General features: G+C 35.5%; 1 protein-coding gene across 2 annotated transcripts; it reads left to right on the top strand.

Moving 5' to 3' along the window:
* The first annotated feature begins 1789 nt into the window (after positions 1 to 1789).
* Positions 1790 to 16583, top strand: ETAA1 (ETAA1 activator of ATR kinase). Of its 2 annotated transcripts, XM_082672333.1 has the most exons (7): positions 1790 to 2214; positions 3290 to 3418; positions 3691 to 3767; positions 6838 to 6950; positions 7208 to 9258; positions 10137 to 10176; positions 14707 to 14868. In XM_082672333.1, exons 1-7 carry the CDS (start codon positions 1908 to 1910, stop codon positions 14723 to 14725), a joined length of 2736 nt encoding a protein of 911 aa, XP_082528459.1. In that variant the 5' UTR covers positions 1790 to 1907; the 3' UTR covers positions 14726 to 14868. The 2 variants fall into 2 exon arrangements, with proteins under 2 accessions (XP_082528459.1, XP_082528458.1); XM_082672332.1 differs by lacking the exon at positions 10137 to 10176 and having other exon boundaries at positions 14707 to 16583.
* The last annotated feature ends 11191 nt before the right edge of the window (positions 16584 to 27774 follow it).

Here is a 27774-nt window from a genome sequence, read left to right as displayed (position 1 = left end):
CCAGTTTAGGGTAATTTTGAATTTACCTGCTAAAAGCATTTTTATAAAATGTATCTTGATGCACAAGTCCATGAATTTCCATTGGTTATAGTCCTAGGAGTGGAACTGCTAGATCAAAACCCGTTTTCCAAACTGTTGGACCAAGTCATACCCTCACCAGCAGTTTCGTGACAGTTCCCATTGATTGGGGCCTCTGGCTCTGGGTTAGCTGTGGCTGTGGTTTCATCACTGTTTTACTTACTTGATACCCCTATTGTCAGTCTTTTTAATTTTTAGCTATTCTGATGGGTGTGAAAGAGTATCATATTGTGGTTTTAATTTTCATTTTCCTCATTACAAATGAGGTTGAGCAAGTTTTGAGCAAACAAACTTCACAAGTTTGTTGATCACTTTGATTTTCTTTTGCAGAGACTGCTAAAGTATTATAACTGACCCATTTTTCTTAACAGTGGTGAATCATTTCCTTAGTGATCTATATCTGTTCTTCATATATTTTATATATGGGCCCTTAATTTTGCATATTGTAAATATCTTCTCCCAATTTGTGCCTTGCCTTTCATTCTCTTTAATGTCTTTGGACAGAACGTTCTTAAGTTATGAATTTAATGTAGTCACATTTATAATTATTTTCTTTATAGTTGGTGACTTTTTGTTCCATTTAAAATTCATTTTCTGTAATGAAGACAATTTATACCATCTTATAGAATGTTATTTTATCTTTTACAATTCAATATATAATCAATTTGCATTTGATTTGAGGATATGGTTTGAGGCAGAAATTAAGTTTCTTTTTCCATGTGTATATCAAATTGACTAAGCACTATTTATTATCAAAAAGTCCTTTTCACACTGCTCAGGAGGGTCATCTTTGTTTTAATCGACCATACACTTATGTAGACATCTGTGTCTGAGCCATTTATTCTGTTTCTTTCATCTATTTGTCTATCCTTTCACCATTGCCACACTGTCTTAACTGGTAGAGATCCAACTTTATTGTTTTTCAGAAGATCTTCAAGAGTTCCTTGGATATTTTTAGGCTTTTGCATTTCCATGTTCATTTTAAAATAAACTTGCCATATTACACACATTGATACACACACCTACTGCCATTTTGAATGGATTTGCATTGAATCTATAGATAAATTTGGGAAGCACATCATAACAATATTGAGTCTTGCAACCTATGCACATAGTATAATTCTCCATTTATTAGATCTTCAATTTCTTTCAAAAATATTTCATAATTCTCTCTGTAGGGGTATTGCAATCTGGTTAAATCTATTCCTAGTTAATTGATACCTTGTATGCTACTATAAATCATATTTTTTTAAAAAGTCAATGTTACACTTATTATTAATCTATTGAAGCATGATTGATCTTCGAATATTGACTTCATATCAGCAACTCCGTTAATTTATGAATTTAATAACTTTTCCTACATGTTTTGATTTTCTATGCACATATCCTCCATGAAAGAAGTTTCATGCCTTCCTTCTTAATCTATATCTGTATTTCCTCTTCTTCGAAATATTAAACCCCACAAGAACCTGAATCCGAGTAAACTCAATACAAAGATGCCAGTGGATTCTTTCCACGTCGCATGCTCTCATTCTCAGCTATGGTGGCCAGACAGCTGTCCCTTTCAACCAGTTCCTATCCTGACGAATCCGAGCAGAGTAGAGCAGGTTCGCTGCGCGGGCTGCCGAAGCGCGCCGCTTGAACCCTGGCCGCCCCGCCCCTCGTCCGGACGCAGCCAATCAGAACCCGCCTCTTACGAGCGTCCCACCGGCCAAAATGGCGGCGGCCGTTGGCGCGGGGTCCGGTTTGTAGTTCCGTAGCTCCGTTGCTTTACTCCTCCTGTTGCAAAATGTGAAAGGAGAAGCGGCTGGTGGAGGGCGTCCTACGCAATGAGTCGGCGAAGGAAATATGGGGACAGCCCTGGCCTGAAGAACACGCCGCGCAAAGCGGCGGCGACTGAGGAATGCAGCTCGGTGGTCGAAACGGGGAAGAGGCGGCTGAGGTCGGCCCGCGGTTCAGGGCCCTGTGGGGCTGGAGAGAGGCCTCTCCGGCCTCTGCCGCAGCAAGAGCAGTCGCCAGTAGCCGCTTCGTGCAGTAAAAGTAACCCCGAGGGTGAGACGTGGGCAGCGGGGTCTCCCTGGGCTTCGGCGCCGCAGCTTCAGAGGCCAGCTCGTGACCAGGAAACCCCGGGTGCAGGTGGGAGTGGAGTCTGAAGTTGTGTTTTCTTTCCCTGGGCTTCTCCCTCGTGAGTCCAAAATTAACGCGACCCCCCCCCCCCAGGGCTTTCATCCCCGAGTGTGAGCACTGCCCCGTTAGGCGTGACAACCGCTTGTCGTCCCTGCCACAGGAATAGATTGTGGGGTTTACCTGTTGGAGGGAGGAAGGCTAATTTGTAGGCTGCTCCTCCAGGTATCAATAGTGGCAGAGCGAGGAGAAATAATATCTTGTGCCTTCTGCTTATTACCACGGGAATTATTTCCCCCTAAACTTTTTGCCCTGATCTGACTTAGAGAAGGGGCCGTCTGGAATATATAGCTATCTCTATCCTCAAAGCCTTGGTGATGTCTCAACTCATTATGAATAAACCGGAAGTTCCTTTGTATAATGTCCCTCATAGTAGGAAACCGAGGGCCCCTGAGTATTTCATTCTGATCACTTTTTGGTGTTCAATTTTTTCTAATAAGTCCTGGTAGGAATTGAAACTCATATAAGAGCTCTTTCCTAGAGCATGTTCTTAAAATACAGCTTTTATTACCTTACTTGTTTTTAGTTTGACAGAGCAATTGCAGAATAAACAAAAAAAGTGATACTAGACAAAACCAAGAAATGGCTCACTAAAGCTTTTTGAAGTAATTAGTGTAAGTTGGATAGAGTTGGCAAAAGGAAGCTAAACATAGACTTTTTCTGAAGTTTCTGTTGAAATGCTTTTGATTTTTGAAATGTATCTGTGAATTACAGGTGCTTCCCAAAACCTCCTAGTTCCAGGGGTAATGAATGGAATGACTAGGTTATACAGTATTGTACATTTATAGAGCTATTAGATTGTCTTAAAATACTTGCTATTTACAATGTCAAACTTATGAAGTACTACAGGGATTTTATGTGAAACATTTCAGTTGTGGCTAAAGTAATATAATCATCTCTGGGAAAGAAATTTATAATTGGACTATAAAAAAAATTTAGTCTAAGCTGGTATTTAACATTGGGGTATTATGAAGTAAAGTAATGCTTTAAAATGCAACAATTGTTATTTTAATCTTATTTTATGTAGAAATGTATGAAACACCAAAGAGAATGCTGCAGATGGATTTATTGTCATCTGCCTTCAGTTCTCCTAATGATCCAGATGGACAGAATGATATCTTTTGGGATCAGAATTCTCCAATGACGAAACAGTTAGGTAATTTGTTAAAACATTTTTATCTGGGTGAATATTTGATTAATGATTAGGATTTAACTGTAGAATTTCAGTCAGATATCCACATCAGGAACTTTTATACAGCAAATGTTTTTCGAGAATATTAAGTGATCATGTTTCTGTGATACGCGTGTAATGTCAGAATGCATAGTGATCTAAGCCATGCTAATTAAAATTGTGTTCTAAGACGTAACCACTATTTTTAAAAATTAGTTTTTTGTTTTTAATTTATAGAAATGTCTTTGTTTCTTTAGGTAAAGGAAGAAAAAAGCGGATTTACACCACAGATAGTGATGAAATCTCACATATTGTTAATCGCATTGCTCCTCAGGTAAATATCAGTATTTTATAGTTTATTTTAAAACAGTGAAAATATGCCACTAAGTTTTTTTAATAGTTCATTTATGTGAAAAATATTTTGTCTTATTCAATTCTTTTTTAAAAACAGAGCAGCAAAGATTATTTTTACCTATTCTACCACTGAAATGCATGTTTTGAAAAAAGGACCATAATTTAAAATTGGTAATGTATATTTTCCTAAGTATATGTATATACTTTTTTAGAATGATGATTTTTAACTAGAGCTTTGTGTTTATTTTGTTTTTAATGTTATTTAACAATATATGGTATCATTTTTCAAGTTACTAAAAGAGTAGAATCAGACAATAAAAGTTTAAACTTCTAAGTTTTTGGTGATGGGTATTTTTTTTCCTGTCTATAGCACACCTTTTCCTCATTGAAACTGCTTTTCTTAATACTTGTTGGCTTATAATATCATCAAGAAACATAAAAATGGAAAAAACATTGGATTTGGAGTTAGTTCTCAGTCTGCGTCCTATGCTGGATGACCCTAAGCAAGTCCCTTAAACTCTCAGAACTTTAGTTCATTCAGCCATTAAAATAGAATTATTACTTGTATTGCTCTCTTTCTTGGATTATTATGATGACTGAATTGGATAAAAATTTATGTAAACTACAGAGCACTACAAATGCTAGGTTAAAGTTAATTATGATAGTTAAATTATTTGCTATAACAGAACTGTATTTAAAAATTTATTTCAGCTCTTGTAATGCTTGAGTGTAAGGGAAGTATAAGTTTAGGTCAACCTCTGTTCTGGACCTCTTTCCTTTCTCTTTCTTATTTAGCAACATTTAAATCCAGAAAACACCCAATTTTTTGCTTAGTATCTTTTCCATAGGAAGTTTAATATTTTTCCTTGAAATGCCCTTTGATAGTGACTATATGTTGACCATAAAGAATAGATGACACTGGCCCAAACTGTGGTTGCAAGGATCACCATCATCCAGGTGGAGGAGACAGGAAATAAAGTTTTTCTTAGCAACTATAAAACATCCAGAATTACAGCTAACACAGTCAAAACAACTCTGTTGCTACTAGCTCTACATTCCATGTTTGGTATGTCATAGAAATGCATTTTACATACAGTTCATTAGTTAAATAGCCTTTATACCATATACTACTTGCTTTATAAGTTAACAATAGATCTTCATTAATTGTGGGTTTCACATGAAAGAAGCATAATAAAATGTGTTTGGGCTGGCCAGCCTCAATAGTGATAAAAAGATAGTTGAGTAAATAATTGGACTCTACCTAAGTGGGCTGGAAATAATAGCTCACATAGAGAAATGGCAACAGTATGCAAGTGGTAACTTGTGTATAAGAAAAAGTACAGTGAAATTAGTTGCTTTTAAATATTACCATTTTCAACTGAGCACTTTTAAAGCACGTAAATCTTTGGTAATATCAAGGTCTTTTAAAGAACTTGTCATTTTCTCAGAATGACGTATTCATGTTGTTTATTTTTAGGTGAGTTATCCTCCTCAAATAATTATTTAAGTCACCTTAATAGTTCCAGAGATGACATTTTTTTAAATTTGCACTTTTAATTGGTCAGTCATTTTGCTTTCTTCAGGGATACTTTTTATACAATGTTGTTTTTTGAAGATGGTGTATATTTTTCCATCATTTTTACAACTCTGCACAGTATACTCTAGGATATGTGCTTAGATACCTTTTACAGCACCTGGATTGTAATTATTGATGAGGAAATTTTAAAAATATAGCATTTACAAATACTATAAAAAACACATAGGACCCATGTATATATATAACTAGATGTATAAAGTTATTGTACTTTTATATTCTAAAAATGGAATGAATTTAAAATTACTTGGTAAATGGACCAAAAAGTATCCATAATTAAATCATTAAGAATGTTATTTTTCCCTAAATTCAAGATTGTTGAAACAAAAGGGAAAATATGTATTGCATCTAGAATCAAAATTATTGCTTTTCTTGGGTATTTTGCAAAGCTAAAATCTACTAGGTTCAACTGGACATCTAAGAAAACTGCTTGTTGATTGAGGATTTTGAAATACCAAGTTGTAGGTATCTTTTCACCTAACTTTCTAGTGAATAAACATGAACTGACATCTTTATGCTCAGCATTTTGCTAGATGCTGAACTATCAGGTATAGTCCTTGCCTTCAAGTAATCTATAAACTAGTGATAAGATTATTTTAATTTGTGTGATAGTTGCTTGTTTATGCTCATTCTAGGTACTATAAAAATAGAGTAGAAAATGATTAACTTGTTTAATTTATTGGTTTGGTTTGTAACTAATACACAAATTTATTCTCTAATTTTATGCATGATCAAGTGACTGAAGGGTATAGCAGAAAGATCCAGGACTAAAATGGCTTTTTTCTAGCCTTAATACTGGTAAAGCTTCTTTACCTGCTTTCTCTACTTACTTTTTGTTCTTATCCCTCATTCATAGCATCAGTTCTAACCTTGCACTTATCTCTAGCTTGGTCCTGATTTAATTCTAAGTTGTCTTAATTCTACCTAAGTGTTGTCAATTAAGGTCAACATGGATTGTCCCAACTTTAGATAAGTGTTATAATGGGGATAGGGAAAATTTGGAGAATCAGGTGATACAGAAAAAACTCCATATGTAGCTCTCTTTATTCATAATACTAACGATTCCTGCTACATGGTTTATTTCTGATACTAATGTTTATTTTATGAATATCTTATGACAACTGAAATAAGTTGTTCAGTTTTCTTTTGATAAAAGATGTGCTCTTACTATTGAACATGCATTTCCTAATTAATTAAATTCTTAAAAACAAAATTTTTTTGAAAATAAGGAATTCCCAATTCTGAGTGTTTTCATTCCCAGAAACATAAATAGATCACTTCTTGCAGCTTGTTAGTGCTGTCCTCCATCTTCTCATTGTTTTGGAGTTTGTTTAGTAGCTATCACCTTACCAGAAATTATTGCTTTAAGAAAATAATTCAGCGTAATTAAAGTGGATTTTTGTTTGGTTGGTTTTGGTACTTTTACACCTCTTTTTTTTTTCCCCTTCTGCCAAAGGATGAGAAACCAACAACAGACTCCATGCTGGGCGTGTGGATTGGTGCAACTGCTATTCCTTGCACTCCTAGTGTAGCAAAAGGAAAATCAAGAGCAAAACTCAGCTGCACAAAGTAAGTTCAAACTTCGCAGTTTTTCTAACATTCAGTGAAGTAAGTATTTTTAATATTCTGTTTTGGTTTTGTGAATATGTCAAAATGGTTATAAATTATTTTCCTTAATTTTGACATGTAAAATTTTGACTTAAAATAATTATAATATCAGTATGTGTTAAAACTTTTGAATTTTAACATTAAAATATGTTAAATAACTGAATGTTTATGACTTAGAACTTTACTTCGTTGTAATTTTTAAAATATTTGTTTAATAGGTTAAAATCACAAAATCAGGAGGAGGAACTTATGAAATTGGCTAAGCAATTTGATAAAAATATGGAAGAGCTAGATGTGATTCAAGAGCAAAACAAGAGAAATCATGATCTTATCCAGATGATTTCAGAAGCAGAGACTTTAAATAATTACAGAGATAATGTACAGATGCAGTTACTACATGATATAGTTCCTGAAATAGATAATGCTATGATAAAGAAGCCAGTGAAAGAAAACAGGATATTTGTGGTAAATGATCAAAACAGCAGTCAGAAGCCATTTGACCAAAATGCTGAAGCAGCCTTTATCGCCATTTTTGATGGTTCTACTCAGAAATGTAGTGGACAGTTAAGCCAAGATCTGTCAGATGCTTTCTTGAGCACCAGTAGTACTACCTTTGGAAAGAAAAACGCTTTGAAAGAGGAGAACATCATTACTAATGAAACTCTGGTCACTGAAAAACTACCAAATAAAACCCAAGGATCACTTTCTCATCAAGTAAATAATCCTGGAATGACAAAATCATATGTGACTTCCTGTACTAAGGAACCAGGAGCTTTTAATAAGCACAGTGATACATTTACAACCAGTGATTTTGAGGATGATTGGGAAAACTTACTAAGTAATGAACCTTTTGTTATGCAAAATATTGAAATGTCTGAACTTTTCGCTGCCCCTGAAACAGCCCAGATTACTGATCAAAAGGAAATTTGTACCTTTAACAGTAAAAATGGTAAAAGTAAGTCAGGAATGAATACAAGTCTAGATACCAGGTTAAGGGATTCAAAAATTTTACAAGATCTTCCTTCAAAGACATGGAACAGTGAATTAACAGATGCTGCAAAATACAGATTTTCACCAAAGCCGAATGATAAACCAAATAAATTCTCATCCACTGGAAATAAAATGAAATTGGAGAAATCTTTTAATACAATTGTTGTTCAAGACAAAATTCAAGACTGTGCAGTTGCATCTAATCTGGCAAAAGTAAATGAAGATACTCATATTAAATTTACTTCTAATGTAAATGCTTCTGAAAAAAAGTCTACTTTGAACCCAGGATGTTCTAATGAACAAAAAAATAAGTCCATTTTTAATCAGTCTTTGAAGGCACCTACTAATGTCGAGCCTTTAGGCTCTGCAACTTTGGGCAATAAAACCAGTGTTTGTAACCCAAATCAGACTAATGTATCAAAGCTTCGTTCTTTCTTTGATGATTGGAATGATACATCATTTACCAATGAAATTGTTAAAGCCTGTCATCACTTAGAGAATACCTGGGAAGCAGATGATGTAGATGATGATTTATTATACCAAGCATGTGATGATATTGAAAGACTAACTCAGGAGCAAGACATTAGAGTGGACAGCAAGACATCAGAAAGTCTATTTGGGATCAATAATAGTTCTAAACACGGAGCCAAAAACGTGTTTACTACACCTAAACAAGGAAGTCCGTTGGTGCAATCAGAGCATTTGAATCTGAACAGCGTTTCAGTGCAAACATCTTCATTGACAGATAGCTTACAAATAAATAAATCAATGAAGATGGAGAAAAGGGAAATTTGTGGAAATTCTCCGGGGTTTTTAGGTGCCACGACAAATTTGACTATATATTCTAAGAACTCAAATTGTCAGATCAATAATCTACATGTCTCTTGGAATAACACTGATGTTCCAAAACAAGTGAATAGTTCCAAATCGGTTCTTACAGGAAGTTCAAGTTTGAATGTGAGTTCAGATCACATGAGTACAGAAATTGCTGCTAATAAGAAGAAATTGAGTACTCCACATCTATCGCATAGCACTGTAACAGATGAAGCTCAGAGTGACCTTAACAGAGCAGTGAGATTTTCTAAGTACATGTTTACAAAGATAAAAAATTCTCAAATTCTTTCTCAGTTTAATAACAATTGTATAACAGGAAGTATCTCTGGTACCAAAATCACACAGGGTTTGCAGAAAAATAAAACTGTCAACCCATTATGTGGGAAGGCTGTTCAACAGCAGTCTTTGGGGAAATTTTCTGAATCTTTGAAACAAACTTCAAAAGGTATGTATGAAATAATTTTCTTTGAAAAGTAACCAAACTAGTTATTTGTTTTATTGAATTTGCATAACATACAAGTTAAAAACTGTGATGTTTAACTGGAAGTTTTAAAGTGATTCTTAAAAATAATGATGCTGGAATATACAAATACTGGGTGATTTATGTTTTGAAAAGACTGCATCGAATTCTTTGCCAACATTTAATACAGTGACTAGTGTATAGTAGGCACTCGATAAGTATGTGTTGAATGTTTTCTGAATTATTACCTGGAAAATTTTACTTATAGATTCATGTATTACTGTGTGAAGATTCCTTTGTTCACTAAATATCTCATTGTTTTAAAATTTGAATAATCTTACTCCTGTGTTTAGCAGAATATTGAGGTGAACAATGTTTGAAGATTTAGAGCATTCTAATTAAATGCCTTTGCTAGAATACCATCTGATATAAAACTGTTAGTTATGATGGTTAGAGTTGTTATTTACTTACTCAGTACATCCTGTGATCTTTGATTCTTTCCAGTTCTTCTTTTCCCCAGTTCTTTCTATCAGGTTCCATTGTTTCTACCTCAAAAAATATATCTGAAAACTGTCCATTTTTCTCACTGTCTCCTGCTATCACCCTTATGCAAGCCAATGTTTCCTGACTGGACTACTGCAGTTCTTTTACCTGTTCCCTGTCAATTCTAGTCTCCAAACAGCAGAATCATCTTTTAAAACGAGAAAAAATAAAAAACAAATATGGCATTTGTCTGCTTAAAGACAACCTTCAGCCACTGTCCGTCATATTTCAAATAAATCCAGACCTTACCCTGTGATCTACAAGGCCCTGGATTATCTCTCCTTAACCTTCCTGTCCTCTTTTTTTGCCTTACCTATTAGGCTTCAGCTACACCAGCTGTACTTCAGTTCCTCAAACAGAGTAAGTTCTTTTCTAGTTCAGGAGCTTTGACTGCTAGTCCCAGCTAACACTGCTTCCCAGCATGTGACTGCCACCCCTCCTTTGGCTGGTGCTTTTTTTAAAAAAAATAAATTTATTTATTTATTTGTGGCTGAATTGGGTCTTCATTGTTGCACGCGGTCTTTCTCCAGTTGTGGCAAGCAGGGGCTACTTTTTGTTGCGGAGCATGGGCTTCTCATTGTGGTGGCTTCTCTTGTTGCAGAGCATGGGCTCTAGGCACATGAGCTTCAGTAGTTGTGGTGTGTGGGCTCAGTAGTTGTGGCTTGCGGGCTCTAGAGCACAGGCTCAGTAGCTGTGGTGCGTGGGCTTAGTTGCTCCGTGGTATGTGGGATCTTCCTGGACCAGGGCTTGAACCCGTGTCCCCTGCATTGGTAGGTGGATTCTTAACCGCTGCGCCACCAGGGAAGTCCAGTTGGTGCTTTTTTATCCTTAGGTCTCAGTTTCGGTATTGATATTACTATCTCACAGATGCCTTCCTTCAGCAGTCTATAAATGCTTTCCTTGTTATTTTCAGTCATCTCTCTTATTTCCTTCATTTCTTTTATCACAGTTTGCAATGAAATATTGATAACTGTCTGTCTGATCAGTGAATACCTAGGCCTACCACGGCAGCTGCCAGTTAGATGTTTAATAAGTATTTGAATGAACATCATGCAATATAATGTGAAAAGTCTGTTATTCACTGATACTGTAGTAGTTTTTAAAAGGGAATATTTCTGGCATAACTACATGTGCTTCTTAATGCCCAGGGCACTTCACCAGAAACCTAGTGCCCCCACATGCCTACGCCAAATCTGCTGGCTCTTTTCTGTTTATCCTTTAAAACCCAGTGTGTTTCTAACCACGCAGAATGATTAAGGTTCGCTTTCTTTGGGTTTCTGCAATACCCAGTGCTAACTTCTGTTACAGCATTTACTATGCTAGCTTGTAATTATAGATTTCCTTAATCAGTCTCCCTCACTTGGGGCTAAACATTAGGATTCTTACTTATTATGTAGATCAATGCTTCTATGGTTAAGGGAGTTTTTAGTTTCTTTTAACATGATTGTTTTCTGTTTAGATGATGCTTTTGTTGGCATTATTGCTACAACTTCCCTATTTAAGTGATCCTTCCCTTTAAAAAAACATTGTAACAGTAATATGTAGTTTTATAAAAATAAAGAAAACAGTATAGATTAATTTGAAGTAAAAAGGTAAGTCCTCTATTTCTCCTTTCCTCCAACCATTCCTCAGGGAAATTATATAGTATACACTATCTGGCAACTTGGTTTTGCTTTCACTTAATACATTGTAACTATCTTTTCCTGTTAGTACATATAGATTTGCTTTAGTCCTTTGAGTGACTACATAGTATGTCATTATATGGATGTACCATAATTTATTTAACTGTTTCTCTGTTGATGGAGGTTTAGTTTGATTGCAGTTTTTTGCATTATAAACAGCAGTACAGTCCTCCAGTGAATATTCTACATAAATTTACACACAATTGTGTGATTGTATGTTAATTACTGAAAATTTATGTAAGGTTCAGAATGTTTTAAATTTTGATGGATATCTCCAGATCATCCCCCCAATCGCATCAATTTATATTCTTATCAACACTGACAATGAATACTTCTCTACATTGTCACTCAAACTAGATATTTTGAAGCTTTAAAATTGTTGTCAGTCTATAATAGTTTTAAACATTTAAGTTTATGTTTAAATAAGTATAATTAATTGAAGCATGCTTCCAACATGAATTTATTTACTTATAGTTGTAATTCCATTAAAAACTAAATCTCTCTGGAATATTTGAGTTTTTCCAAAACTCCTGTCTCCTGTCTTATCTGCATTTTTTTAATGGATGGATAATCTGCCTTTCAGTTTACTTTACAATTTTTCTGTTAAGTTTACTGATAGTGCCTAATATTCTGATTAATATTAACATTGTTGATATTTTCTGTTGTTTCTATTTCCTCTTACTTTGGTATAGCAAGCTGCTCTCCAGGAAATATCTTTGAAACAAAACCCTTCTAACTACCTCATTGCTTTAAGCTGGCTTGGCTAACTGTGGCCTGTCCAAATCCAGCCTATATAGCCTGCTTTTGTACAGCCAGCATACTAAGATGAATTTCACATTTTATTTATTTATTTATTTTTGGCCACATTGGTTCTTCATTGCTGCGAGCGGGCTTTCTCTAGTTGCGGTGCGCAGGGGCTCCTGTAAGTTGCGGTGTGCGGGCTTCTCATTGCGGTTGGCTTCTGTTATTGCAGAGCACAGGCTCTAGGCGTGCAGACTTCAGTAGTTGCAGGACGCAGGCCCAGTAGTTGCAGCGCACGGGCTCTAGGGCGCGTGGGCTTCAGTACTTGCGGTGCGTGGGCTCAGTAGTTGGGGCTCACGGGCTTAGTTGCTCCGCAGCATGTGTAGGCTCAGTAGTTGTGGCGCACGGACTTAGTTGCTCCACAGCATGTGGGATCTTCCCAGACCAGGGATTGAACCCGTGTTCGTTGCATTGCCAAGCGGATTCTTAACCACTGCACCACCAGGGAAGTCCCACTTTCACATTTTAAGTGGTTGAAAAAAATCAAAAGAAGTATAATACTTCATGACTTTTGAAAACTATATGGAATTCATACTTCATTGTCCATAAAGTTTTATTTGAACACAGTCACATCATTTACTTATATGCATCGTCCATTGCTGTTTTCATGCTGCAAGGGCAGAACTGAACAATTGCAACAAGAAATCACATGCTTTTTAAAGGTTAACATACTTTCTGGCCTTTTACAGAAGAAAAAAGTTTCCTGACCCCTGCTTTGGGATTAAGATTAAAAAGAGCCACTCTTGCTTTGTACCTCGCAATAGTTTGAGACCTTGCTATGTATTTTCATTGCAGATTGTGTTAAAGGAAGTGCTGATGGGAGACATGAATGACTCTCTTGAAATCAGATTTGCCTAATGAGACTTTATTAATATCACAAAACCAGCTGTAAGGCCAGTTTTAGGGAGCTATGTTCTTTTCTGCCATCATGGACTATTAACCTATTTTCCTTCCAAATTTATGGTCAACTGAATGTAAATTGCGTGTGTGTATATTCTAAGTTTCTTGTGTTTCTCAGCTTTCAGACTAAAATAATAGATAAATTAGTCAAGCTAATTTTAAAGTACATTTTAGTATTATTCTCTAAGAAAAAATAGCTACAGTCTGTGAGATAATTGACTTAGAAAATAAAAGGCAACAGAATCATCCAGGGAGTTTGAGATATGTGTCCCTTACCCTGAACACCTTCTCTCATTTCTGATTATACTGAGGAAGGAAAGATGGTATATTTTGAGTAAATATCTACCTTAGTTAACAAGAGAAATGTCATAACCACTAAATTCTGAACCTCTGTCTAGATGTCAGTGTAAATAATATTTCTCTGCTGACAGTGCTGCAAATTCTTATTTACTTCTCTGAAAGGTAGATTTTACAACATAAACAGTTTTACCAATACACGGTCACTTAAATATGTATTAGGATGATGGGCTTGATTTTAAAACATTATTTAAATGAAAAAATAGTTTTGCTAATTTTAAAGTTTGATTTTTATAGCATTACATAGATAATCTAATATTTTAGCCCAGAGTGACTTAACTGTGGAATTAATTTTATTAGAAGTCAGAATTTTGGTAGAGGCAGAATTGGATGTGTTATTAAAATAGAACTTTCTCATTTTCATTTATCTAATTTAAAACATTGTTTATTTTATAGTAGGCTTATCTGAAGTATACACTAAAGTGTGTTGCATAAGAATATATCAGAATGCTTCATATTTTATATATTAAAAGACATTCATATTGAAAATTTTATTCAGATATCCTGCTTCTTGAAATAGTTTTCCAATGTTTGTAGAAAATATATCTTCCGAATAAAAATATAATATCTGACAGTGAGTTACATGTTTATTGACATAATAGATTTCAGTCTATTACTCCAAAATATTTTTCCTGGATAGCTGAAATGAAAATCTTGGAGTTCTATAGAGGGAAAAAAGTAGGAGTAGGAATATTAACATAGGATATCTTATAGTATAAAAATATACTCTTTGAGGTATTGGTATCTAATTTAATCCATTATATTTTGACTCCTTTTCTATTACAATTTATATAACATTTAAAATTCCAATTTGTTCTTAAAATATATTCATTTATTGGTTATATAAATTAGATGTCATTGTTCACAAAAATTATTTGCTGGGTAGTCAAAATGTACAAGTTTTAATCAAATGGATTTTATCTCACTGTGAAAAGAGTGCATCAAACAGATTGATCAGTGCTTGATTTTATTTTGGTCTAGAGCCTTGTACTGTACTGTATCTGTACGTGTAGTCTTATATTTAGTAAAGTATAGTTTAATAACAAAACCAATGTAGCAAATCTGGGTAATAAAAAAGTAAAAATTAAAATTTATTCAGAACAACTATATAGTCTGTAAAGCTAATATCTATATTTGGTTTCATTTTTAGAGGAAGAAGAGAAAAATAGAAAGTATTCTCCTGAAGAAATTCAGAGAAAAAGACAAGAAGCGCTGGTTCGAAGAATGGCCAAAGCACAGGCATCATCTGTAAAGAAAGACAGCTCCCACTTAACTTGATTTCTTTAATGAAATGTTACTTGGGAGGTAACAAAGACAGTTGATAACTATCTATGATAGGAAATATTTTTTCTTGATTTCTCTATGAGAAATTTAATGCTGAGTTATAAAGCATGGACTTCTACTTTATTTAATAAATCAGTGTTTACAGTGGTCAGTGAAACCTTTCCTTGGAGATGTATGTGAAAGTAATTGCATGTAAGTTTTGGAAATTCAGGAAAGTTAGCAGTTATGTAGTAGAATCATACAGAGTAAAGTCGTTTTATTTTTAAATACTGTGATTGCAGAGGATCATCAAAAAATAGATAATCCACTTAACTCTTACTGTAATAAATCTTTTCCTAATACAAAGCTTCAACTTACTAATAGAGATTATTTCTTTATAGCTTTTTTTCAATAACTGTTCCTTAAGGTTTTTATACATTTCTGAATTTTAATTAATACTTCCATATTCTTAGGGACATGATTGGTAGGAAATAAAGGACTTCATAAGAAAACTACTATTTTCAATTCCTAGTTTGTAATACATGTGAATTTAAAATTTTCTAAAATGTAATACATTTTGGAAACTTCCCACCATTTTTAGGGAAAATGCTGATTTAAGAAGTTTAGTTTTGAAAGAAGAATGTGGATTAGCTATATAAGTAGTGTACCATCAGTAACATTTAGAACTGTCAGAAACTTTAGATATCATCTGGCCCAGCTTCTTCACTGTATAGGTGAGAAATGAATACTGTTATTCCCGAAGTCAGAAGGCAAGTTGGAGCTGTGCTAGGATTAGAATGATTTCTTTCATTCTAGTGGATACTTAGGCAAATGGTACCATTTGCTTCAGAGTATTAATTAGTACATAAAATAACTTGTGGGCGCATTAATTATTTTATAGTATAAAACTTTAAAAAAGTAACTAAAATACATTAAGCGACTGATAATAATGCTTATTGTTTCTTGTATTAAAGAATTAACCATTCCAGGATATAAAAAATGAGAATCTTTTTCAATTTTCCTATAACTATGTAATTTTCCCTTGATTAATTTACTGACTTTGCTAATTTGTTCTTCTCTGTTACTCTCTTTTTAATTTTGCTTGTTTGGAATTTGCGAAGCCAGAAGTAAAAATCTTAGCTGAGGGCATAAGGACGGTAAGAATGCTTTATTTATCCCAAATGGCTTTAGGATACCTGACGAGAGTTATAAATGTGAAACACCTATGAGGATGTTCACCACTATTCAGGTATCTTAGAGCTATGATAGTATCAAAGTAATTAAATGCATTTTAAAGTATTGCTCTATAGAGATACATAATTTTGAAAATTGTATTTTCATATATACAGTGGAGTAACATATTCTAGGTAATGTTTATTATTTGCCTAAGAATATATAAAAAAGTATCTAAATAAATATAGGTAGTTTTTCTGTGTAAGAAAATGAAGAGCTGAGAATCTTTATCTTTTTCTAAAATGGCTTCACTGTGTTCTTACTACTCTTTGGATATCTCTACTTTTGCTTAGGCTCCCCCCTGCCTACCACTTAATTTCTCTAGAATGCCTTTAGCCTATTGTGTCCAATCATTAAGACTCAGCCCAATAAATTTCAGTTGCTTTGACAGTTGTACCTGACCATCCTTACTGGAATTGATTTCTTTTTTCTTATCATTGTGGTACTTATTTCTTGTATCTTTTGTTGGACAGTTCTGTAATGCCTTATATGTTATTCAGTTGTATATGTATTCTAGTAATACTTCTAAAAGTTCTTTGTTTGAATCTCTTCCATAATTTTGTCATATTCTCAATACAGCCTATGCTACTGTTTACTTAGCAGTTTTCTTTAAAATGACCCCTTTTCTCTTTAAAGGCTGACTTATAGTACTTAGGGATGGGGGTGGAAGAGTGGCTCGGCAAATCTGAGCCTGAACATGCTCTTCACAGTTTCCTTTTCTATCCTGATTCCTCTTCTTTTTTTTTTTTTTTTTAGATTCTCAGAATTTATTCATAACTGAAAGTATGTACCTTTTGACCAACATCGGTGGGTTGATTTTAATTGACACCTAGGACAACAAGTTTTCTAATTGAGAATTCCCACAGCAAGGACAGTGAGCTAGCATTTGTTTGGAAAGGCCTCACTCTGGTTGTTCATCTATATTATCTCTGATCAACACTTGAGGCTTTGCTAATTTGTATAATGAACATTTAAAATGTCTTTGCAGTTGCAAAATTAGTGCTTGTTATTAGCATGTGAATGTTAAAAAATGGGCTTTCAATGGTCAGATTACTGAGGTTCAGGATATATACACCAACTGAACTACTTAGGGAAATCCCTGCACTGGCATGGATTAAACTGCAGCCAGCCTATCCTGAGGAATGGCTCAGACAGACATGTATTTGCACCTCTGTGTCATAGAGAGTACATATCCTTAATGTCATTAGATAATGCCAAGCTGTTTCCTATAAATGTGCACCTTTTACAGTTCCATCACACTTTAAAATGCTTGACAATCTGTTGGGTGTGTACTAACATCTTATTGTGGTTTTAATTGGCAATTTCCCTACTACTAGTAAAGTAGAGCCCTTTTTCATATGTTTATATACCATCTGAATTTCCTCAATTATGAGTTGCTTGTATAGGCCCTTTTCTGTTGGGTTGCCCATTTTTTCTTTTTTTCACACACACACACTATTTTATTTTTACAAGAGATAAATAAACTGACACCAAGCATTGTAAATGGATGACCACAACAAAAGCAACAATGATTGCAATTACCAAACACTAAACACACTCATACTATGTCATAATATTGACATTCAGTCCAGTAATCCTCCACTGTAATAGCTCCTTTACTTTGCAGTGTGAATTGATTTGTATATTTTTTGCCTCTGAGTCCTTGTGGAATTTTTTTTTCTTTTGTTCAAACAGAAAGTCACAAAAATTATAATCATCCTCATTAGGTCACTCAGTCCCATGTAATTAATTTTTTTTCATCTTGATCTTTTGTTAGCACTTTTATGAATTCATCAGTTTTCCATTAGAGTTCTGAAAATACTTATTCATTCAGTTCAGCAGTATAGTCAGTTACCAGAAACCTGTACTTGTCAGTCTTTTCCGTGAATTCCTTGAAGATGAAACCCTTTTATAGGAACATTTTTGTGAAAGCATCAGAGTACACCCAGAACTGTCTGTAAATGACAAAAGACTTAAAAATCACCACAGTTAAAGATTTGATGACAGTTCATAATAATGCAATTGACAAGGAAATTTAGTTATTTCTGATATACATTTTAAAGTAATAACGAATTATGACTTATAACATTATACCAGAACATACAAGATTTTTAGAAATTTCATGTAATGTCTGAAACATTTATATTAACATATTTCCATACAAATAACCGAAAGAAAGTTTAGTATTAGTTGGGTTTTTTTGTTTGTTTTTTTATACTGCAGGTTCTTATTAGTCATCAGTTTTATACACATCAGTGTATACATGTCAATCCCAATCACCCAATTCAGCACACCACCATCCCCACCCCACCGCGGTTTTCCCTCCTTGGTGTCCATACATTTGTTCTCTACATCTGTGTCTCAACTTCTGCTCTGCAAACCGGTTGATCTGTACCATTTTTCTAGGTTCCACATACACGCGTTAATATACGATATTTGTTTTTCTCTTCCTGACTTACTTCACTCTGTATGATAGTCTCTAGATCCATCCATGTCTCAACAAATGACTCAATTTCGTTCCTTTTCTTGGCTGAGTAATATTCCATTGTATATATGTACCACAACTTCTTCATCCATTCGTCTGTCGATGGGCATTTAGGTTGCTTCCATGACCTGGCTATTGTAAATAGTGCTGCAATGAACATTGGGGTGCATGTGTCTTTTTTTTCTTTTTGCGGTACGGGGGCCTCTCACTGTTGTGGCCTCTCCTGTTGCGGAGCACAGGCTCCAGACGCGCAGGCTCAGCGGCCATGGCTCACGGGCCTAGCCGCTCCGCGGCATGTGGGATCTTCCCGGACTGGGGCACGAACCTGTGTCCCCTGCATCAGCAGGCGGACTCTCAACCACTGCATCACCAGGGAAGCCTTACATGTGTCTTTTTGAATTATGGTTTTCTCTGGGTATATGCCCAGTAGTGGGATTGCTAGATCATTTGGTAATTCTATTTTTAGTTTTTTAAGGAATCTCCATACTGTTCTCCATAGTGGCTGTATCAGTTTACATTCCCACCAGCAGTGCAAGAGGGTTCCCTTTTCTATACACACTCTCCAGCAATATGTTGTTTGTAGATTTTCTGATGATGCCCATTCTAACTGGCGTGAGGTGATACCTCATTGTAGTTTTGATTTCAATTTCTCTAATAATTAGTGATGTTGAGCAGCTTTTCATGTGCTTCTTGGCCATCTGTATGTCTTCTTTGGAGAAATGTCTATTTAGGTCTTCTGCCCATTTTTGGATTCAGTTGTTTGTTTCTTTAATATTGAGCTGCGTGAGCTGTTTATATATTTTGGAGATTAATCCTTTCTCCGTTGATTCGTTTGCAAATATTTATCCCATTCTGAGGGTTGTCTTTTCGTCTTGTTTATGGTTTTCTTTGCTGTGCAAAAGCTTTTAAGTTTCATTAGGTCCCATTTGTTTATTTTTGTTTTTATTTCCATTACTCTACGAGGTAGATCAAAAAAGATATTGCTGTGATTTATGTCAAAGAGTGTTCTTCCTGTGTTTTCCTCTAAGAGTTTTATAGTGTCCAGTCTTACATTTAGGTCTCGAATCCATTTTGAGTTTATTTTTGTGTATGGTGTTAGGGAGTGTTCTTCTTTTACCCTTTTACATGTAGCTGTCCAGTTTTCCCAGCACCACCTATTGAAGAGACTGTCTTTTCTCCATTGTATATCTTTGCCTTCTTTGTCATAGATTAATTGACCACAGGTGCATGGGTTTATCTCTGGGCTTTCTATCTTGTTCCATTGATCTGTGTTTCTGTTTTTGTACCAGTACCATATTGTCTTGATTACTGTAGCTTTGTGATATAGTGTGAAGTCAGGGAGTCTGATTCCTCCAGCTCCATTTTTTCCCCTCAAGACTGCTTTGGCTATTCAGGGTCTTTTGTGTCTCCATACAGATTTTAAGATGATTTGTTCTAGTTCTGTAAAAAAATGCCATTGGTAATTTGATAGGGATTGCATTGAATCTGTGGATTGCTTTGGGTACTATAGTCATTTTCACAATATTGATTCTTCCAATCCAAGAACATGGTATATCTCTCCATCTGTTGGTATCATCTTTAATTTTTTTCATCACTGTCTTATAGTTTTCTGCATACAGGTCTTTTGTCTCCCTAGGTAGGTTTATCCTAGGTATTTTATTCTTTTTGTTGCAATGGTAAATGGGAGTGTTTCCATAATTTCTCTTTCATATTTTTCATCATTAGTGTATAGGAATGCAAGAAATTCCTGTGCGTTAATTTTGTATCCTGCAGCTTTACCAAATTCATTGATTAGCTCTAGTAGTTTTCTGGTGGCATTTTTAGGATTCTCTATGTATAGTATCATGTCATCTGCAAACAGTGACAGTTTTACTTCTTTCTAATTTGTATTCCTTTTATTTCTTTTTCTTCTCTGATTGCTGTGGCTAGGACTTCGAAAACTATGTTGAATAAGAGTAGTGAGAGTGGACATCCTTGTCTCGTTCCTGATCTTAGAGGAAATGCTTTCAGTTGTTCAACATTGAGAATGATGTTTGCTGTGGGTTTGTTGTATATGGCCTTTATTATGTTGAGGTAGGTTCCCTCTATGCCCACTTTCTGGAGAGTTTTTTTTATCATAAATGGGTGTTGAATTTTGTTAAAAGCGTTTTCTACATCTATTGAGATGATACAGTTTCTCTTCTTCAGTTTCTTAATATGGTGTATCACATTGATTGATTTGCATATATTGAAGAATCCTTGCATCCCTGGGATAAATCCCACTTGATCATGATGTGTGATCCTTTTAATGTGTTGTTGGATTCTGTTTGCTAGTATTTTGTTGAGGATTATTGCATCTATATTCATCAGTGATATTGGTCTATAATTTTCTTTTTTTTGTAGTATCTTTGTCTGGTTTGGGGATCAGGGTGATGGTGGCCTCATAGAATGAGTTTTGGAGTGTTTCTTCCTCTGTAATTTTTGGGAAGAGTTTGAGAAGGATGGGTGTTAGCTCTTCTCTAAATGTTTGATAGAATTCAGCTGTGAAGCCATCTGTTCCTGGACTTTTGTTTGTTGGAAGATTTTTAATCACAGTTTCAGTTTCATTACTTTTGATTGGTTTGTTCATATTTTCTGTTTCTTCTTGTTTCAGTCTTGGAAGGTTATACCTTTCTAAGAATTTGTCCATTTCTTCCCGGTTGTCCATTTTATTGGCATAGAGTTGCTTGTAGTACTCTCTTAGGACACTTTGTGTTTCTGTGGTGTCTGTTGTAACTTCTCCTTTTTCATTTCTAATTTTATTGAGTTCAGTCCGCTCCCTCTTTTTTTGATGAGTCCTGCTAATGGTTTATCAATTTTGCTTATCTTCTCAAAGAACCAGCTTTTAGTTTTATTGATCTTTGCTATTTTCTTTGTTTCTATTTCATTTATTTCTTCTCTGATATTTATGATTTCTTTCCTTCTGCTAACTTTGGGTTTTGTTTGTTCTTCTTTCTCTAGTTCCTTTAGGTGTAAGATTAGATTGTTTATTTGAGATTTTTCTTGTTTCTTGAGGTAGGCTTGTATAGCTATAAACTTCCCTCTTAGAATTGCTTTTGCTGCATCCCATAGGTTTTGAATCATCGTGTTTTCATTGTCATTTGTCTAGATATTTTTTTATTTCCTCTTTGATTTCTTCAGTGATCTCTTGGTTGTTTAGTAACGTATTGTTTAGCCTCCATGTGTTTGTGTTTTTTACGTTTTTTTCCCTGTAATTCATTTCTAATCTCATGGCGTTGTGGTCAGAAAAGATGCTTGTTACGATTTTAATTTTCTTAAGTTTACTGAGGCTTGATTTGTGACCCAAGATGTGATCTATCCTAGAGAATGTTCCATGCGCACTTGGGAAGAAAGTGTAATCTGCTGTTTCTGGATGGAATGTCCTATAGAAATCAATTAAATGTATCTGGTCTATTGTGTCATTTAGAGCTTCTGTTTCTTTATTTATTTTCATTTTGGATGATCTGTCCATTGGTGTAAGTGAGATGTTAAAGTCCCCCACTATTATTGTGTTACTGTCGATTTCCTCTTTTATAGCTGTTAGCAGTTACCTTATGTATTGAGCTGCTCCTATGTTGGGTGCATATATATTTATAATTGTTATATCTTCTTCTTGGATTGATCCCCTGATCATTATGTAGTGTCCTTCCTTGTCTCTTGTAACATTCTTTATTTTAAAGTCTATTTTATCTGATATGAGTATTGCTATTCCAGCTTTCTTTTGATTTCCATTTGCATGGAATATCTTTTTCCATCCCCTCACTTTCAGTCTGTTTGTGTCCCTAGGTCTGAAGTGGGTCTCTTATAGACAGCATATATATGGGTCTTGATTTTGTATCCATTCAGCAAGCCTGTGTCTTTTGGTTGGAGCATTTAATCCATTCACGTTTAAGGTAATTATTGATATGTATATTCTTATGACCATTTTCTTAATTGTTTTGCATTTGTTTTTGTAGATCCTTTTCTTCTCTTGTATTTCCCATTCAGAGAAGTTCCTTTAGCATTTGTAGTGGAGCTGGTTTGGTGGTGCTGAATTCTCTTAGCTTTTGCTTGTCTGTAAAGCTTTTGATTTCTCCATGGAATCTGAATGAGATCCTTGCTGGGTAGAGTAATCTTGGTTGTAGGTTCTTCCCTTTCATCACTTTAAGTATATCATGCCACTCCTTTCTGGCTTGTAAAGTTTCTGCTGAGAAATCAGTTGTTAACTTTATGGGAGTTCCCTTGTATGTTATTTTTCGTTTTTCCCTTGCTGCTTTTAGTAATTTTTCTTTGTTTTTAATTTTTGCCAATTTGATTACTATGTGTCTCGGCATGTTTCTCCTTGGGTGTATCCTGTGTGGGACTCGCTGCACTTTCTGGACTTGGGTGGATATTTCCTTTCCCATGTTATGGAAGTTTTCGATTATAATGTATTCAAATATTTTCTCTGGTCCTTTCTCTCTCTCTTCTCCTTCTGGAACCCCTATAATGCAAATGTTGTTGCATTTAATGTTGTCCCAGAGGTCTCTTAGGCCGTCTTCATTTCTTTTCATTCTGTTTTCTTTATTCTGTTCCGCAGCAGTGAATTCCACCATTCTGTCTTCCAGGTCACTTGTCTGTTCTTCTGCCTCAGTTATTCTGCTGTTGATTCCTTCTAGTGTAGTTTTCATTTCAGTTATTGTATTCTTCATCTTTGTTTCTTTGTTTTTAATTTTTCTAGATCTTTGTTAAACATTTCTTGCATCTTCTCGGTCTTTGCCTCCGTAGGTCCTGGATCATCTTCACTATCATTATTCTGAATTCTTTTTCTGGAATGTTGCCTATCTCCACTTCATTTAGTTGTTTTTCTGGGGTTTTATCTTGTTCCTTCATCTGGTACAAAGCCCTCTGCCTTTTCATCTTGTCTGTCTTTCTGTGAATGTGGTTTTTGTTCCACAGACTGCAGAATTGTAGTTCTTGCTTCTGCTGTCTGCCCTCTGGTAGATGAGGGTATCTGAGAGGCTTGTGTAAGTTTCTTGATGGGAGGGACTGGTGGTGGGTAGAGCTTACTGTTGTTCTCGTGGGCAGAGCTCAATAAAACTTTAATCAGCTTGACTTTGATGGGTGGGGCTGGGTTCCCTCTCTGTTGGTTGTTTTGCCTGAGGCAGCCCAACACTGGAGCCTACCTGGGCTCTTTGTTGGGGCTAATCGCAGACTCTGGGAGGGCTCATGCCAAGGAGTACTTCCCAGAACTTCTGCTGCCAGTCACCGTGAGACAGAGCCACCCCCCGCCTCTGCAGGAGACCCTCCAACACTAGCAGGTAGGTCTGGTTCACTCTCCCCTGGGGTCACTGCTCCTTCCCCTGGTCCCAATGTGCACACTACTTTGTGTGTGCCCTCCAAGAGTGGAGTCTCTTTTCCCTCAAGTCCTGTCAAAGTCCTGCACTCAATTCCCACTAGGCTTCAAAGTCTGATTCTCCAGGAATTCCTCCTCCCGTTGCCGGACCCCCATGTTGGGAAGCCTGACGTGCGTCACAGAACCTTCACTCCAGTGGGTGGACTTCTGTGGTATAAGTGTTCTCCAGTCTGTGAGTCACCCACCCAGCAGTTATGGGATTTGATTTTACTGTGATTGAGCCCCCCTACCGTCTCATTGTGGCTTCTCTTTTGTCTTTGAATGTGGGGTATCTGTTTTGGCAGGTTCGTGTCTTCCTGTTGATGATTGTCCAGCAGCTAGTTGTGATTCTGGTGTTCTCACAAGAGGGAGTGACAGCATGTTCTTCTACTCCTCCATCTTGGTTCCTCGGGTTGCCTGTCTGATTCCTCTTTTTTAGCTGTTGTTGGAAACAGTAGGGGTTGAGTAGCCCATTAATGAACACAGAGGACTGCTTAGATAGTGTGTCTAGCTTGGCTGTTTTCAATCTCTAGGGAATCTGTTTTCACACAGGGAAGGGACAGCAGCTGGTAGGTCTGGCAGTTCTATTCCATCTCAAGCTCTGCTGCTGTTCATGAATCTAAAGGTTGGCTACAGATAAACTGATGATAGTAATGCCATTATTGCAGGAAAGTCTACAGAATAGAGCCTATCATTACTCTTTCTTGCTGCAAACAGTCAATTCTGATCCCAGGAAAACTTGGTTTGCTTATTACAGACAGTGGTATGCATGCATGTACCACACCTTGGGAAACACTGCTTATATCATTATACTCTATTATCACTAATTTTTAAGTTCCTGAGAACAGAGGCGCCTTACTCATCTCTGTCTATCCAGTGCTGATATTCAGTGGTTACTTGTTAAATGTCAGATGAATTTAAATAGATTCTGGTGGCAGAGTCTGCCTTGCCTGACTTGAAGCATTTTGACTCTGATTCCCTGAACTTTAGGGTTGGAAAATGTTTCTAGAAACAATTTAACACTGATTCTTATAAGTCATAATTTATGTAGAGTATGAGCATGGTTTTCATTTCTTGCTGGGGTGTAGTGATCAGAATCAGTTGTGGGACTCAAGAACAAAACAACAAACTTATGTCTTTATGCTTTCCCTTAGACTTCATAAATGAGAACATTAGGGGTAGATTTCTGTGTGTGTACTTTTAAAGTCCATTGGCTAAAGCCAACAGGATTGAGAAGAAATTATAATTACTAAACTTACATAACAGTTGCTAAATGTTTTATTTACCATGCATAGTTTTAAGAAATTCACATTTAACTAAAGACCATGTAAATAACACTTTTTACCACCGTTTGACAAATAGGGAAACTGAAGTAAGCACATTAAGTGACTTTCTCAAGGTCATACAATTAGAAAGATGTTGGAGCTGGAGTTTGCACTCAAGCAGTGTTATTCCAAATATTATGATCTTAACCACTGCCATTCATGGAAACTATTCATAAAAACCAGTGGTTTGTGGAAATCATCTCTATGCATAGAAAGAATTGTAGCATTTCAAGCACGTGTGCCAAAAAAGTCACTACAATTCTATAGCTTAATTTTATAGCACAGGGGAATTTTTTTCCAATCTTGATTGCTATTACAGATGACTCCGGTACTTTATGTGTATGAGAGTGGGTAGGTGGGTATTGATTATATGAATACACAGAGGTCACTTCTTTTTTGTCACACAACTATTAAACAAAAGAATAGAGAAATTCATAAAATGTAAAGCTATTTTAAATGTCTTCATTTTACTTCACTATTTTAGTACCTTCTGGGTGTTCTGGTTTTAAATCTACTGGGGAAAACTTAATTGCCAAGATGTAATGGCATACTCCAAGCTTCTAGTAAAACTCTGATCCAGGTAATAAAATTAAGGTTTCTGGTTAGATACACACTATATAAAATAGTGGTATTCTGCATTTAATTTGTTATAATATGTTGTTATGGTTGAAGTATAAGAACAAAGTCCCATGTCACACAGATACGTAGTTGGGCAAAGGAGCACTGAAATAATCTTTTCATGTCATTGTAGATATTTTCTTTTGATATTACACAAAAAATTGAGAAGTGGTAGTTTCTTAAAAGTTAGCTGTAATTTCTGTTTCTAGCCATGATGGAAAATAAGGACTGCATGTTCCTTCCTGCTGAAACAACCAAATAAAAAACAGACAAACTACACGGAAATGTGTAGACACTAGGCCTCAGACAGTGAGGAAAATTGGCAAACAAACAAATGGAGCCCTACAGTTTTCCCAGCTTACTGATTTGAGGGAACTTCCAGGTCATGAGGCAAGGAAGCAGAATGGAGGAAGAGCCAAGTAGACTCCTTGAGCTGAGGAAATGGAGCTAAGAGTCCAGGAAAACCAAGATAGCTGGAGGTCACAGGGCAGAGAACCAGAGAGGAGAGAACACAGAACTCCAGATATTTGTAGACGGTCCCTTTGAGAATTAAACGCAGTCCAGATCAGCATGTGTATGTGAGGAAGCAGGCTGGAGAAAGAGCCATCTGAAAGGGTTAGAGGGCTCATGTGGGTCTAGTAACAATGCCTATTCTCAGCAGCCACTGTTTACTGGGTAGTACTTGCCTCAGTAGTATGGACTAATTAGCCCTAGACTGCACTGCTCTGGCTCCACCCCAACAAATCATAAAACTAAGATTCAAAAGGATCAAACTATTCTCAAGTAATAATTGTGTCCCAGAACAAAGCTCAAAAGTATTTATAGCAATACTTTTATAGAAATACAAAAATGTCCAACATCTATGAGATAGAATTCACAGTGGCTGTCATCTATTAAAGATCAGTAGGCATGCAAAGAAGCAAGAAAACACAACCCATTAGAAGGAGAATAATCAGTTGAAACTAGCCTAGGTCTTATACAGATGTTAGAATTAGCAGGTAAGAATATTAAAAAGTTAAAATTGTTATGTACAAAAAGTTTAGAAACTTTGGAGGGTATTAAAAAGACCAAATCAAACTTCTAGAGAGGAAAACTATAATTTCCAAGGTGAAAAATACACTGGATGGGATGAATGGCAAATTAGACATTGCAGAAGAAAAGATTAGTGAACTTGACATATCAATAGGAACTATCCAAAATGAAAGAAAAAAAAAAAAAACATGAGTGAATTGTGGAACAACTTCAAGTAGCCTGGTATATGGTTGATTAAAGTCCCTGCATTAGGGAGGGGTGGAGAGTATAAAAAGTATTAGAGTAAATCATGGCCTAAAAAATTTCAAACCTTCTGAAAACTATTAACCCACAAATCTAAGAATTCAGTGAACCCCAAGCACAAGAAATATGAAGAAAACTATACCAAACTACATAACCAGTATAAAATAACAGCAGCTAAAGGAAGAAAAAGAGCAGAGGACCAAAGATGAGTATAACATCAGAATTCTCATCAGAAACAATCTGAGAACAATGGAGAAACACCTTTAAAGTACTAACATTTTTTTCAAGTGTATATAGAATTATATAACTAGCAAAATGTCTCTCAAAAGCAAAGATGAGACTAAGTTTTCAGACATAAAAAGCCTGAAAGAATGCATCACTGCATTCACTACAAGAAATACTAAAGTCTTTCAGGCAGACAAAATGATATTAGATGAAAATGTGGATTTACATGAAGGAATGATGAACACTGGAAGTGATAAACACATGGGTTAATGTAAGAATTTTTAAAATTTATTTAAATCTCTTTAAAAGATAATTACTTGAAAATAACAGTGTTGAGGGTTTTTTATTGTGTAAAAATTAAAATATGACAATAGTATAAAGGCCAGGAGAAAATAAAAGAAAGATTACGCAGCCCTAGTTCTG

The sequence above is a fragment of the Grampus griseus genome (genome assembly GCF_964374135.1).
Source record: "Grampus griseus genome assembly, chromosome: 15".
Classification (NCBI taxonomy): Eukaryota; Metazoa; Chordata; class Mammalia; order Artiodactyla; family Delphinidae; genus Grampus; species Grampus griseus.
Note: the sequence above shows the minus strand (reverse complement) of the source record. Positions and strands in the feature narration are given on the sequence as shown.